Here is a 14844-nt window from a genome sequence, read left to right as displayed (position 1 = left end):
GCCAGTTGGTGGCGCTATAACTTTGACTCACAATAGTCACATCCATGTGATCAGACTCCTATAACGAACACACTCGTGAAGTTTCATAAAGATCAATATATGTATTAAGACGTTATAACACATTTCCTGTTTCCTTTTTCTCGCCATAAATTCGTTGCCTCGCCACGGCCAAACCGTTCGAGATATCAAAAATCCCCTGGCAATTTTTAATCATCAGTGTCTTGACTTCATGCTGACCGAGTTTGGTGGCGATCGGATTAATCGTCTAGGAGGAGTATATCAAATTCCAGAGCATGCGTTTTTCAAACAACCCTTAATAGCTGACTTCCTGTTGGCGTGGCGATTAACTTAGAGCGCGAAAGTTGTTCGGCCCGATGAGGTCTATATGTGTACTGAGTTTCATACTAATACGTGCAAGCATGTTTAATATATGGACCAAATTTTCAGACTTTTTTCAAGGGGGCGCTGTCGAGCCCCCCTGCCACGCCCGGGTACCAGCCTCTCCGGCGTCCTAATGGCCGCGGATTCCAATGTGTGTGCCAATTTTCAAGAGTTTTTGAGCATGTTAAGGCCCCCAAAAAGCCCCGGAAGACGGAAAAAAAAAAAAAAAAAAAAAAAATAGAAATATAGCTGCGAGCAGCGATGGCGGGCCCAAGCCCGGTGGCACCGCCACCCCGGTGGCTTCAGGGCAACTGTGCACAGCGGGCAATAGGCACTTAAAACGGTTAAACATCAAAGGACTATGTCAAATTCACTCCACATTTACTGCACTACAAGGTGCCGTTATAGAGCCCCTCCTCCCTGTCCATTTTCAAAGGATTACATGTGCCAAGTTTTAACATTATTCTGATGAATTTTGAAGCAAATCAGGTAAAAATAAGAGGGTGATCTCAATGTATGCTGAAAGTGACACATTTTCTGCTTCCAGTTGGTGGCGCTATGACTTTGAATCACAATAGTCAAATCCATGTGATCAGCCTTGTACAACGAAGACTAAGCCAAAGTTTCATCAAAATCAATTAATGTATGCAGAAGTTATAACACTTTGTTTCCCTTTTCTTGCCATAAATTCGTTGCCTCGCCACGGCCAAACCGTTTGAGGTATCCAAAATCCGTTTGCAATTAAACAACTTCAATGTGTTAGCAACAAGTTAAAAAAAGCTTGGTGTAAATTGGATAAACCCTGTAGGAGTAGTAGTATAAAACTCATAGCCTGTTTTTTCAAAAAATTAACATTCAAACCAAAATAGCTGACTTCCTGTTGGTCGGAGCTAATGAATGTAAATTAGAAAATTGTCCGGCTTGATGAGAATAATATGTGTACCGAGTTTGGTGACTGTAGGAAAAACTAACCCCCCACTTTTGTCAAAAGGTGGCGCTACTGAGCCCCTCCACCACGCCCATTTCTATGGCTTTGTCCATGTCTACTGGTTGACAATATTGATGTGTGTGTCGAGTTTCATGCAATTTGAAGCATGTTAAGAGCCTCAAAAACACTCAAGAATATTATTACAGTTTGACCTGTTGCCATGGCAACAATATTTCAAATATCAAAAATCCTGTCATAGGTCTACATCTGCTGTGTATTGACATTACACTGATGAAGTTTGAAGCAAATCAGGTAAAAATAAGAGGGTGATCTCAAAGCATTTTAAAAGTGATACACTTCTTGCTGCCATTTGGTGGCGCTATAACTTTGACTCACAATAGTTACATCCATGTGATCAGACTACTACAACCAACACACTCCTGAAGTTTCATAAACATCAATCAATGTATGCAGAAGTTATAACACATTTCCTGTTTCCCTTTTCTCGCCATAAATTCGTTGCCTCGCCACGGCCAAACCGTTTGAGATATCCAAAATCCGTTTGCAATTAAACAACTTCAATGTGTTCGCAACAAGTTAAAAAAAGCTTGGTGTAAATTGGATAAACCCTGTAGGAGTAGTAGTATAAAATTCATAGCCTGTTTTTTCAAAAAATTAACATTCAAACCAAAATAGCTGACTTCCTGTTGGTCGGAGCTAATGAATGTAAATTAGAAAATTGTCCGGCTTGATGAGAATAATATGTGTACCGAGTTTGGTGACTGTAGGAAAAACTAACCCCCCCACTTTTGTCAAAAGGTGGCGCTACTGAGCCCCTCCACCACGCCCATTTCTATGGCTTTGTCCATGTCTACTGGTTGACAATATTGATGTGTGTGTCGAGTTTCATGCAATTTGAAGCATGTTAAGAGCCTCAAAAACACTCAAGAATATTATTACAGTTTGACCTGTTGCCATGGCGGAAGACGAAAAAAAAAAAAAAAAAAAAAAAAAAAAAAAAAAAAATAATAATAATCCTTAGAAGAACAAGAGGGCCCTGCGCGAATTTTCGCTTGGGCCCTAATAATAATCCTTAGAAGAACAAGAGGGCCCTGCGCGAATTTTCGCTTGGGCCCTAATAATCCTTAGAAGAACAAGAGGGCCCTGCGCGAATTTTCGCTTGGGCCCTAATAATCCTTAGAAGAACAAGAGGGCCCTGCGCGAATTTTCGCTTGGGCCCTAATAATCCTTAGAAGAACAAGAGGGCCCTGCGCGAATTTTCGCTTGGGCCCTAATTAATTCACTGTTAACAACTTACCAAATTCAGCTCATGATTATCATTAACTTACAATCAAATACCAGACCTGCCAACATGTACGCATTTTGCGTACCAGGTACGCATTTTGACCTCAAAGTACGCTGGTACGATTTGTCACTCTATACTACGCAAAAACCCAGTGACTCCTCTGTGCATGCCTAGTACTCAAATCCAGCAAAAGAGTTCGACCAATCATCGCTGGGTTCATTTCCCCAAATAGCAAGAGGGGATGATTGACAAATGCGTACGGCCTATCACTAAAAAGACACTGCAAATCGACAGCAGCACAAAATCCCGCTCAATCCCGTCTTCCACTCCCGCCTTCTCAGTGACTGAATTCTCAAGCGAGGACAGCACACTCACGCACTGTTAACTCCTTAAGGTAAACGGGTATAAAATGCACAAGTAATGTTGAACAACAAATCTAAATAAAATTGAAATCGCTGATTATGAAAATGTTGTGATGTGTGACTGACTGACAAGCGCGAGTCTGGAGAAACAGGCGTTTATTTATTTATTCTCAGTGTTGAGAAACGTATAGCCTACATGTGTTGTGTTATTGTGTTAATACTAACTAAAGTAACTAATTATGTTACATAGCCTACTTATTTTGTATGAAAACTAGCACATTAGTTACTTATGCATTTAACATGACCGTTGTCTCAATGTTGCGCGAGCTCTCTCTCATAAACACAAACGCGCGCGCGCGCGCACACAGAGGTAAAATGAAAATTGCCGTGTTTTTTTTATTTTTTTATTTTTGCTTGTGTTATTTATTTATTTTTTTTGTCAGAAAAGATTTTTAATTATCCACCCGTGTATTTAAGATTTGTTAAATGACGGACGCTTTAGATAACACAACCCCTCGTTATATGTCGGACTACTTCTTGATATTCTTGAATAACGTTACTCGATTCGTTTGCTCTTATTGGTCCTTTCTATTCGTTGTCAACAGTTTTCTATAAATATGTTTGTATTGGCTAACCTTTAATCAGCGAATGTTTGTCTTGTTTATAATTCAAAGACAGCATGCTACAAATAGAAAGCCTTTTTTTTCTTTGGGATTTAGTATCATATTTGGATACTGTAATAATAAATTAAGTATTTTAAATGAATCGCATGTAAATACAATGTTTACTATTTTGTAAGGGTTTCTTAATTGTAGACTAGTTTTCATTAAACAACCTGTATAAACGACTCAACTGTCAGGTTAGTTGTATGTAAATGTAGCCTTCTTGAAATTGCAAACAACATTTTTTAGTCCATATTAAATATATGAATGCGATTCACTTGTGGTTGTCAGTTTGTATAAGAACACATTATGCAATGCAAGACTAATCAATTAAAAAAATATTTGTAATTGTGTAAAATTAAAAAAAAAAACTTTAACATTCAAAATTAGATTAACGAAGATGGGTGTGTCCCATTTATTTCAAAGTCCAAATATGTATTATTCCTTCTTATAGAGACTGTTTGATTTAGTTTACCCTAAATGTTAATTAATGCATTAATTATCAAACATGTATTAACGCGTAGTTAAGGCTGCTGTTTTCATGCATGAATCCCTATGACTCCTGTCGTAGTTAAGGATCACTCTTCATTAGTTCATATCTTAACTAATCTTGAGTTCATGTTGAAGTAACTATTAACTCAGGTATTAGTTCATGGTTATTCATGTACTGTTATTGTAAAGTGTTACCCCATATTTTTATGGATACTACTGTTATTTTATGACAGAATGTAGTTTTAAGAGTTTTTTAGGTGAGAATATAGTTTTTTAGACCTCAGATGTGATTTATATGTAAACATATAGCGCCTATTTGAAATTTTGTTTAGAGGGAGATTTGAGCTCCAGGCCATCAACGACCATTCAGCGCTCATGTACCCGCAGAGAACAGCTTCATCTCGGCCAGTCCTTCAGGAATTTGCCACTGGCTCTTATTTAGATAGTGTTTAAACATGAGGTTTATTTTTGGGGGGTATATCAAATGTGCAAACTTTGGTCTTATTAATCTATTACTTGTTCCAGAGCTAATAGATTATATTAAGTTTCATAACTTTATATTTTGAAATTAAATCTTGTACTAACTAGAGTGCTGCTTTTGTACGTTTGACTGAACAGTTTGCTTGTGTTTATTTTCTATTTGTTAATTTAAATATGAATAATATTTTATATAAATAAAATGCCATATTTTTTTCAGTGATTTCAATAAAGGTTACATTAATACCCCATTAGATGGCAGCAATATGAGTGAGTGAGTCAGTCGCAAAGACTTTTAAATTGAAATGGACTGAAAAAAAGAAACAAGGATTTAGTTTTTACTTCAAACAACATTTTATGAGGCACAACTGACAAATGCATTGACTAGCGCTGTCATGGGAAATCCCCTTAAATGTTAAAAGGACAAAGGCAAGATTTTGTTTTCCTCAGCGGACATTCAAACTGATTTTGTGATCATGAGTATAAGAAGAATATCATCTAGATGAAGGTAATGCACTCGCTCAGGCGATCTCTCCCATAATACTCTACATATTACAATGAGCTTCAATGAAGCGACTCAGCGTTCCTTCATTACTAGTTCTAAAGTGATGTTTTAGCATTAGTAACGGAGGCTTGGGCTCAACTGTTAAACTGTCAACTTGAGATTTGAATCTGTTGCAAAAGGAAGAAGTTCCTCACAAAAGAGGGTTTTTAAAGTCAATCTGTTTTTTTGTTTTGTTTTGTTTTGTTTCTTATTTATTTACACACTTGTGCCATTGAACTGTTGTATAAATGCAATATCAAACTCGTAGCCATGCGATATGGCATTATATCAGCACGGCTACACGTGTGATGTTTACTATTTATTTACTGTATGGAGTTATTAATCTAGCAGTGTTATTATTATTTTTTTTTTTTTCTCATCATATTTTTTTTCAACATTAGGCCTATGTTTTAATTAAAATAGTTTCTCATAATGGCTTCAAAAATGTGCAGGGATGTCTGGAATCACTTGATAAAGTAGATAAAAATACAGTTATGTGCAAGATGTGCAGTGCCAATCATAACATTATAATGAGAACAATATAGAGTGGTGTGAATTCTTTGTGCTTTAGTTGCTCGTGTTTCAGTGCATTGATTTGGGAAGAGCGCATCCACAACAGGAGTAACACTTTCTGGCTAGCAAGCAACTTAGTTCAAGTTCAAGACTGAAACAGACTTACCCTCGCACCCTTCTCAGGATAACACCGACAGCCTCCGCTGCAGTCTCTCCCCCCACATGGTCCACTGCTCTTCTTCACTCCCTGAGAGAAAAAAGACAAAGAGTGAAGACAATGTTTAATAGCATGTTGAGTTTGTTGGGTTAAAAGCTTGCTCAGTGCCATGTGAAATGACAGTACATTTGATTTATATTTAGCCTGACAAATAACAGACAAGAATGCTGCAAAGTTGTGATGCTGTTCTAGAGGCTGTCACTTTACTGTCAGTTCTTCTAAAGTGGCAGCTTGATGTTCATCATGTTCCAGACACTCGTGTGATTCTGCAGCTGTGGTTGGTCAAACCACATCACTCAACAAACCATTATTTATTTGTTTGTTTTTCTTTCTTTGATGACCATCTAGAAGATGGTCTAGAAGATCATATTCATGAGAATGTAAAAATGTTTTATTTACTAAAACTAACTTTTTACAGTGCCTTCATGCATTTCATGCATATACAATGCATTTTATGTATAGATTTTGTTGCTTAACCCTTATGCTGTCATATGGTGGCTGCAATAATAAATAAAAGTTGGCAAGATCTAGATACAGTTACTTTAGTAACTAAAGAAACCAACAGAAAACTTGTTCACAGAAAAAAGATAAGCCCTGACAAATGCTAGACCCAGCCTGCGTTCAGCCTTGACAAAAGTTGCAAAACATTTTTTAAACGGAAACGGTGGTGCGTTGAACACCCTGTTCTGATGATGCAGGAGTTGCAACTATGGCAGCTGAGAAGGCCATTCTTTGTGTTCTTTTTGAAGAATTTTCGGAGCCTGATGAAGTTGGTATAAATACGTGTTTAATACTACAAAATACACTCGATGTTACAGTCATTGCCCTTGCCGTCCAGAATAAAAGAGAACATCCCAATCGAGTGAAGGGATTTGTGGAAACACAACCCTTGCATTGCATTTCAGGATGAAAAGACAAACATTTCAGGTGAAGGATAATCCACTTCTTACCTCTGAGACTGTGTTATGATCTATATTATTTTTATTGTTTGTATTAGGCTTATCATTATTGCTGATCACTGTTGTTGTGCTTTGATATTGTAATATTTACCATTATATAATCAGAGGAGTATAGAAAAGTTAATGAAAGTGTCACTTCGCAATACAACAGTAAAATATATATGTATAGTATTTTTATGTTACATTAATACCCATTGTGCGAGTTGTCTCTTTAATACCGCGTGGTTTATATACAACTTGCCGCTGTTTGGGCTGACATTTCTGACACACCCACCAAACAAGAGAAAACGTATCTCAAACCCGTTGCACGCTGTTTCCTGTTTCATAAAACGAGTTTACCAAATAAGCTAGGCTTATTTCAGTTAGTCTGATTATTTTGAACCAAATCAACTGACAATAAATCAGACTTACTGAAATAAACCTGGATTATTTGGTAAACTTGTTTTATGAAACAGGCCACAGGAAACATGTCGTTCAACCCCGAAAAAGACATGTAGCAAAATGTTGCGCACCGGTTTGAGCTTAAACGTGCCCCCAATCAATATTTAAATGAAAATATTAAAATATTTGTTTAATATTGTTAATATTAATTATTATTTTTAACTAAAATAAGCTGAAACATCTGTATCACTGAAAAACATGCTTGATGAAATATGAGATGCATATGATGACAAAAACAACAACAACAAACAAGTTAAATATCACTTGTAAACAGAATATTTTTATAGTGCATGATTTTTTCCCCCTATTTTTTTTTTTATGTAGGATATGTATAATAGTTGCTATGAAACAAGCAGCTATTTCATTTAATACAATTATAGAATTCCCATAATAGATGTAAACAAAAAAATAATAATAATAATTTGATACCTAACTATGAATCAGAAACACGCTTGAAACCTAATAACCATCTTTTAAATATGTTTCAAAGCATGACTTTAGTTAGACTAAGTTAGCTAAGGCATTTCACTTTAAGGAAAGTTAATTCATACATTTATACAATTTATAACATTAACCATTATGAAAAGTGCTGAGCTAATGAATACATTATTCATTATTCTCTTTGTAAGAGGGGACCTAATATTTTGAAGGGTCTTGTTCTATGATGGCAGTATATCTGCTCACACCTACACACTGATCCCACAGACAGCCCTGTGTGTCCATGAAACCTACAAGACTACACTGTCTGCGACAAATTGTTTCAGAGACATTCTGTCTTGTTCGTCAGATATGAGATGCAGGACAAGAAACAGACAAAGGCCACATTGAGCCTCCTGCCTCAAGTCACAAAGAATTCATTTTAAATGAGACCTCAGACAAACCGGTCCTCTAACAGAAGAAAGAATAAGGTTACATGTCCTTCCTCGCTAATATTCATACTTCAGAGCCTACATTTATAATACTCATTTTAAGCATTTCAATATTAAATATTTATCTAATATGTGGATAAATAGTGGATAGATGCAATGAATAGCAACCACTAAATAAGGTAAAGATGTGACACTTCTATTTTCTCTGAGCACTGATAGTCCTGAAACAATGCATGGAGTAACTCCATAGGGAAGCATTGTCTTGTAGATGGTGGAAAAGATGAAGAACTAAACAACAACACAAACAATAAGTGTAAGACTGGCCAGTTTCAGTTTATTGCTAAATAGTTGATGATTACAGCAGATGATGAGAGGAGTATTGTGTTCTATCCTGTTCCACCCCACGCTTTCCCCACAAAAAGAAATGACCTTTTCCTTCGCTACCTGGAAAAAACATTTTAAATCTAGTCTGAGACAATGATCACCTGATTAGCATGAGTCCGCTTCCGACACAACCTGTGAAAAAGGTCTAGAGTATGCACTCAGGAGTGTGTTTTTGTGCTTGAAGGAAAGAGGTTTTTCCAAATCAAACCACTGGAGGACAAAGGGTAATGAGTAACAACGGTGAATAATAACAAAGAAAGCTCGTGCAATTTCTCCATTTATGTAATTCCTGCACTATGACAGGAGCTGAGAGAAAAGTTTCACACAGACATGATGACCTTATTTCTACATTGTGGTTTCATTATAGAGAAATTCAATGTTCCTATCATAGCCTTGTGGGCGGCGCTCTGATATACCATGCAGCAGAAACTCTGGTGACCCAAGTTTGAGTCCCAACTTGATGTGCTTAACCAATCCTGTTCCCCTCTCTAGTTAAATTTCTACTTTTCTCTACTGTTTTATCATTTTGTTCTAAACCTGTTTCCCCCTCATTCAATGAAAATCAAAATAATACAAATAATAACAAAAACACAAATGAACACACGGAGCAGAACATAGAACACAAAACAAACATCCATACTAGGACAAGACCTGAGAAAGAACACAGGGACAAAGAAAGGCCGGGGTTTAAATACTCAAGGGCTAACAACAAGACACACCAGTGAACAATTAAGACTTATGAACAGGGGGAACCAATGAACAAAAGAACTACAAAGGACTACAAACTTGGCACAAGGAACAGGAAACATAAGTCCAGGAGTGAACATAGGGAACATGTAACATCAATGCCCGGTTCCACAGACGGGTTAAGTCTAGTCCCAGATTAAAAAGCTTTTTTAACTGAAAGCAACTTGCAATTGCATATTTTAAATTATGTCAGTGCCATTGTTTTTTTCAAGATGCACATCAATAATGTAAAATGTACCTTTAAAAAAAGCTACTTAGAGGGTTAGTTCACCCAAAAAGGAAAATTCTGTCATTTAATACTCACCTTCACTTCGTTCCAAACCCGTAAGACTTTCATTCGTCTTCGTAACACACAAAGATATTTTTGATGAAATCTGAGAGCTTCAAATGAATAACTTCGCGCACGACCAGATTGGTTTCTTCTCTTGAAAAGCGTTCAGCTTTTCCGCCAACAAATTCCGCCATGTAAATAGCAATCGAAGACTATAGAATAACACAAGACGTGTCACTCGTATTGTTTTGATTGGGAGAAAGTGTAACGCGCAATATGGCGGAATAAGTCCCGCCTTCTAAAGCCAAGAGCCAATCGCCGACTGGTAAAGTGTTTGCGTCACTTCAGTGGCCGTTAGAATCACCGGTTTCTATAGAAACAGTCAGACACGCGCCTCCGAAGAGACGCGCATTTAGGTCTGCGCATGCGCAATAGCTTGATCCAGCCTGGAAAAAAATACAGTTTTTTTGTCATGATTCGAGCGTTTAGAAACTAAATGTCAGTTGTTGTTAGATTTCATTGGTGATTTCAAATATGAAATTTAATCGTAAGGTTGGCGAACAGTTTTGGAGAATCTGATGTTTCCCCATTCAAAGAGATAGGAGCTGCATGATGCCCAGGATGCCCGAGAGGCGTTTCAAAGATGGCCGCCGAGTGAAATGACTTGTCTTAAAGGGACTTTGATAGCAATCCGCCATGGCGCAAGCGCATCTCGCTCTTAAAGGGAATGGGAGATGACACTCTTATTGGTTTATTGAAGGTTACGCCCATTACTCATTAAGAGAATAGGGACAACCCATTTCAAAAATGCGCCCCGGCACACAGACCGTTTTTCCGTCGTTAAAATAGCAAAAGTAGATTTGGACACGCCCAGAGTGCACCTGCGCCGTGCGCTTTACACTGTGCGTTTAGATCGTTAAAATAGGGCCCTTAGTCTTAGCCCTGTCTGTGAAACTAGGCCCAAGAGACATTTCTTATTATTGTCAATGTTGAAACAGTAGGGCTGCTTAATATTTTTGCAGAAATCATTTTTTTTTTTTTTTTTACAGGATTCTTTAATGAATAGTGCAGCTTTCATACATTATTTTTAGATTTAACATAATAAATATCTTGTCACGTTTGATAAATTTATTGCATCTTTGCTGAATAAAAGTATTTTAAAAGATAAAATCTTACTGTCCACAAATTTTTTTAATGGTATTGATTTTTGTCACTTTGTTTGTTGATACTAGTGTTGAATTAAACACCTTTAAATAAAAACAACAACAAAATAAATAAACAGGGAAATCCCTTTGCAATTTAAAGGGTTAAAAGAATGTGATATAAGTGAACAATAATATCTTTCCAACTAAAAGGGATATCCTTATGTTTAAATGATTTAGGGCAAAACTGAAGCCTACGTGACAAAGCATTTGGTCAATGCGCAGTCTGTTCAACCCTCGCAGGAAGGTCAGAAAGCTGTCTGTTGGGCTTTTGGCTATGTCTAAAACAAAAAAACAATACCAGACGAAAACACAGAGAACAAAAACACAGACATAGATTTGTTACTGCAAAGGCCAGAAATGCCCCAGACAACACTAACCGCTAAAACAACAATCGAACTAGACAACAGAGTCATAGACTAGCAGCGTCTAACTATGAAGCTCAAAGCCACAATCATATAAAACAGTGCAGGGAAATGATGCATACACTGCTTAGTGTCAGGCTGTTCCCATACTTGGCTCAATAGCTTGGTCTAAACCCACCTACCTGCCACTTCCTTTTTTAATCTTTTTTCACACTGTAAGAATGATTTGAAACCAACCTTACAAACTGGACGCAGCTGTAGTCTCAAAGCACACTTAGAGACCGTAGGGTGTGTTATGTGTTGTAACTGTCAGGCATATTTAAAAGGCATCTGAGTCTTGTTGTCATGTAGAGGGAAGTTGAGTGTTCAATAGGCCTCATTCATTCAAAGACATTTTAAGGCTCCTTAAATAAGAGACAGAGGAAAGTCTATGCTCCATTCCAGAGCTATGACTTCAGACTGGCCTAAAACTATGTGCATTCATCTCTGATGATCATTCAACAATTAAGGCCAAATTACATATAATCAATGTCTCAAAGACCTATTATATTAATAGCTGAATTTTAACACATGCTGGAAATAATGACGTAATGAATAATAATTTTTAGTAGGTATTACAAACCTTCTGAGAAGTACACTTTATTTTAAAAAAGGAGTACTTCTATGAAAATAATATATTTAAAAATATTATAGTGCTTTAGATTAATTTGATACTAAATGCTATTAGCTGCACATTAGAGTGTGTTTGACCCACTTAAAGTTAGTATAACTTAAGTACACATTTATATATAATTCTTATAATTATTTCTATTGTCTTCTAAAGTGCACTTCAGAATATACCGACAAACATATGGTACACTAAAGTATAGTTTAATGTAATTTCTATTGACCTAGTATGCCAATTTACACTGCTCAAAAAAATTAAAGGGACACTTTTAATCAGAGAATAGCATCAAGTCAGGTAAACTCCTGGGTTATTGATCTGGTCAGTTAAGTAGTAGAGGAGGTTGTTAATCAGTTTCAGCTGCTTTGGTGTTAATGAAATCAACAACAGGTGCACTATGAGATGACCCCCAAAACAGGAATGGTTTTACAGGTGGAGACCACTGACATTTCCCTACTCATCTTTCCTGACTGTTTTTCTCTAGTTTTCCATTTGATTAGGGTCAGTGTCACTACTGGTAGCATGAGGCGATACCTGGACCCTACAGAGGTTGCACAGACAGTCCAACTCCTCCAGGATGGCACATCAATATGCGCCATTGTCAGAAGGCTTGCTGTGTCTCCCAGCACAGTCTCAAAAGCATGGAGGAGATTTCAGGAGACGGGCAGTTACTCTAGGAGAGCTGGAGAGAACTGTAAAAGGTCCTTAACCCATCAGCAGGACCGTTATCTGCTCCTTTGTGCAAGGAGGAACAGGGCGAGCACTGCCAGAGCCTTACAAAATGACCTCCAGCAGGCCACTGGTGTGAATGTCTCTGACCAAACAATCAGAAACAGACTTCATGGGGGTGGCCAGAGGGCCTGGCATCTTCTAGTGGGCCCTGTGCTCACTGCCCGGCACCGTGGAACTGGATTGGCATTTGCAATTGAACACCAGAATTGGCAGGTCCGCCACTGGCGTCCTGTGCTTTTCACAGATGAGAGCAGATTCACCCTGAGCATGTGACAGATGTGAAAGGGTCTGGAGAACATTATGCTTCCTGTATCATTTTTCAGCATGACCGGTTTGGTGGTGGGTCAGTGATGGTCTGGGTAGGCATATCCATAGAGTGACACCCAGACTGCCATTAGGTATCCTTGGACCCATTGTCAGACCCTACACTGGTGCAGTGGGTCCTGGGTTCTTCCTGGTGCATGACAATGCCCAGCCTCATGTGGCGAGAGTATGCAGGCAGTTCCTGGAGGATGAAGGAATTCATACCACTGAATGGCCCCCATGCTCACCTGACCGGACCGGACAAGACATTATGTTTCGTTCCATCTGACACCGCCAGGTTGCACCTCAGACTGTCCTGGAGCTCAGTGATGCCCTAGTCTAGATACCCCAAGACACCATCTGTTGTCTCATTAGGAGCATACCCCGACGTTATCAGGCATGCATACAAGCACGTTGGGCCATATAAACTACTGAGTGCCATTTTGAGTTGCTGCAATGAAATTTCAGTAAAATGGACTAGCCTGCTGCATAATTTTTTCACTTTGATTTTCGGGCGGTCTTCTGTAGGTTGATAATTTTCATCTCCATCAAACAATGTGGCATCCTTTCGTTCCTAACACATTACCCAGTCCATATCAGTATAGATATCCAGCATAATATTTTTCCCCATTGAGATTGAATGTGTTTTCAAAGTGTTTCTTTAATTTTTTTGAGCAGTGTATTTAGAATTACACATTTGTAATGATTAAGTTTAGTTCATTTAAAGTATTTTTACTAACTTCAAATGTAATACTGAATAAAATCACTACATTTAAAACATTATAATATTAAAAAAAATTATAATCAAGCAACTTTACTTGTGCTTTAGTATGTTAAGCCCCGGGTATACTTCACTTTCCGCGCCCGGACGTGTCACGCGTGCACTCGCGTCCGCACATCTTTCAAAGTATACTAAACCAAGGATGCGCGCGGATGACAGAGTTCGACACATGCACAGTGCAATTTTTCTATACTATTACCAGACAACCGGACATTCGCTGGGCAGGTTCGGAGAAGAAGAACAGTTCAGCCACCATTGCAACATAGTTCAGAAGATACATCAAGAGAACATGAATCAAAAACGATGGAGAAGGCATGCTTTTGAGTTTACTCATCTTATTTTTGAATCATTCTTTACACACTCTTCTTTCCTGCTTGCGCATGCGCTGTTGCTCGCGCACCATCCGCATGGTCTCGAAATTTGGGCTGCATGCGAACGGGGTGTATGGCTGAAGTATACCCGGGGCTTTAGTCTACACGTACTTATTTAAAGCATGACAAATCATGATTAAAACATGTTTTAAAATGCATTTTTTGAAAATGTACTTAAGTGTGTTGAGAATCATAGTCATGAATGTGTACTTTTTTTAAAAGGCCTTTTATTTTACTTCATTTTCACAAGGGTGCCGATGTGTTAGTATGCATAAACCCATGTTTAGTCTAGAACTTGTCTTAGCCTAGAGTCTATGAAGGAAGTGCCTAGTGTCAGAGAGATTAATGTGTCTAATAAAGAGACTAGAGTCAGATAACAGTGATATGTGTCCTTTTTCTCTCAAAGACATGACCTGTCCCCTCCTCCACGCTCCATCCAGTCTTGTTTTGACGCTATAGTGTGAGTGTTCAGTGCGGGTTAGATACATATCTCTTACTGTTACTCATATGAACACACTAATATTACTTTTGCACAATATTTACAAAACATTACTACATTACTGCATTATATTACTAAGGCCACCTTTAAGTCACAGACTGTTTGAATGATAGCATCATTATAAATTAGTATTAATTGTGTGGTTAAATGAAATGAGACTTCCACTGGGTGGAAATTTTAAAAAGTCTGCAGATTTTCTTTGATATCTGTTGTTGGATATCACCCTTTGCTGTGTTTACTAGACAGTGTGATGACATTGTAATGACTTAAGCACTGAATGTTTACATAACTGTGTGGGCACATGGCAGGAAAATGACTTCTATCCCATTTGTTTAAATGGGAACGCGTTCTTACGATAAAGAGCAAGAAACATC

General features: G+C 37.8%; 1 protein-coding gene across 2 annotated transcripts in view; it reads right to left on the bottom strand.

The window, feature by feature from the left end:
• col4a2 (collagen, type IV, alpha 2) overlaps positions 1 to 14844 on the bottom strand; it is a 141692-nt gene that overhangs the window by 79992 nt on the left and 46856 nt on the right. For both annotated transcript variants that reach the window (XM_067408623.1, XM_067408624.1), the window contains exon 4: positions 5832 to 5912. In XM_067408623.1, coding sequence (XP_067264724.1) covers positions 5832 to 5912 — 81 coding nt within the window. The remainder of the gene's footprint in view (positions 1 to 5831; positions 5913 to 14844) is intronic.

This window comes from Chanodichthys erythropterus, chromosome 14 (genome assembly GCF_024489055.1).
Source record: "Chanodichthys erythropterus isolate Z2021 chromosome 14, ASM2448905v1, whole genome shotgun sequence".
NCBI lineage: Eukaryota > Metazoa > Chordata > Actinopteri > Cypriniformes > Xenocyprididae > Chanodichthys > Chanodichthys erythropterus.
This window is presented reverse-complemented; position numbering and strand designations above follow the sequence as displayed.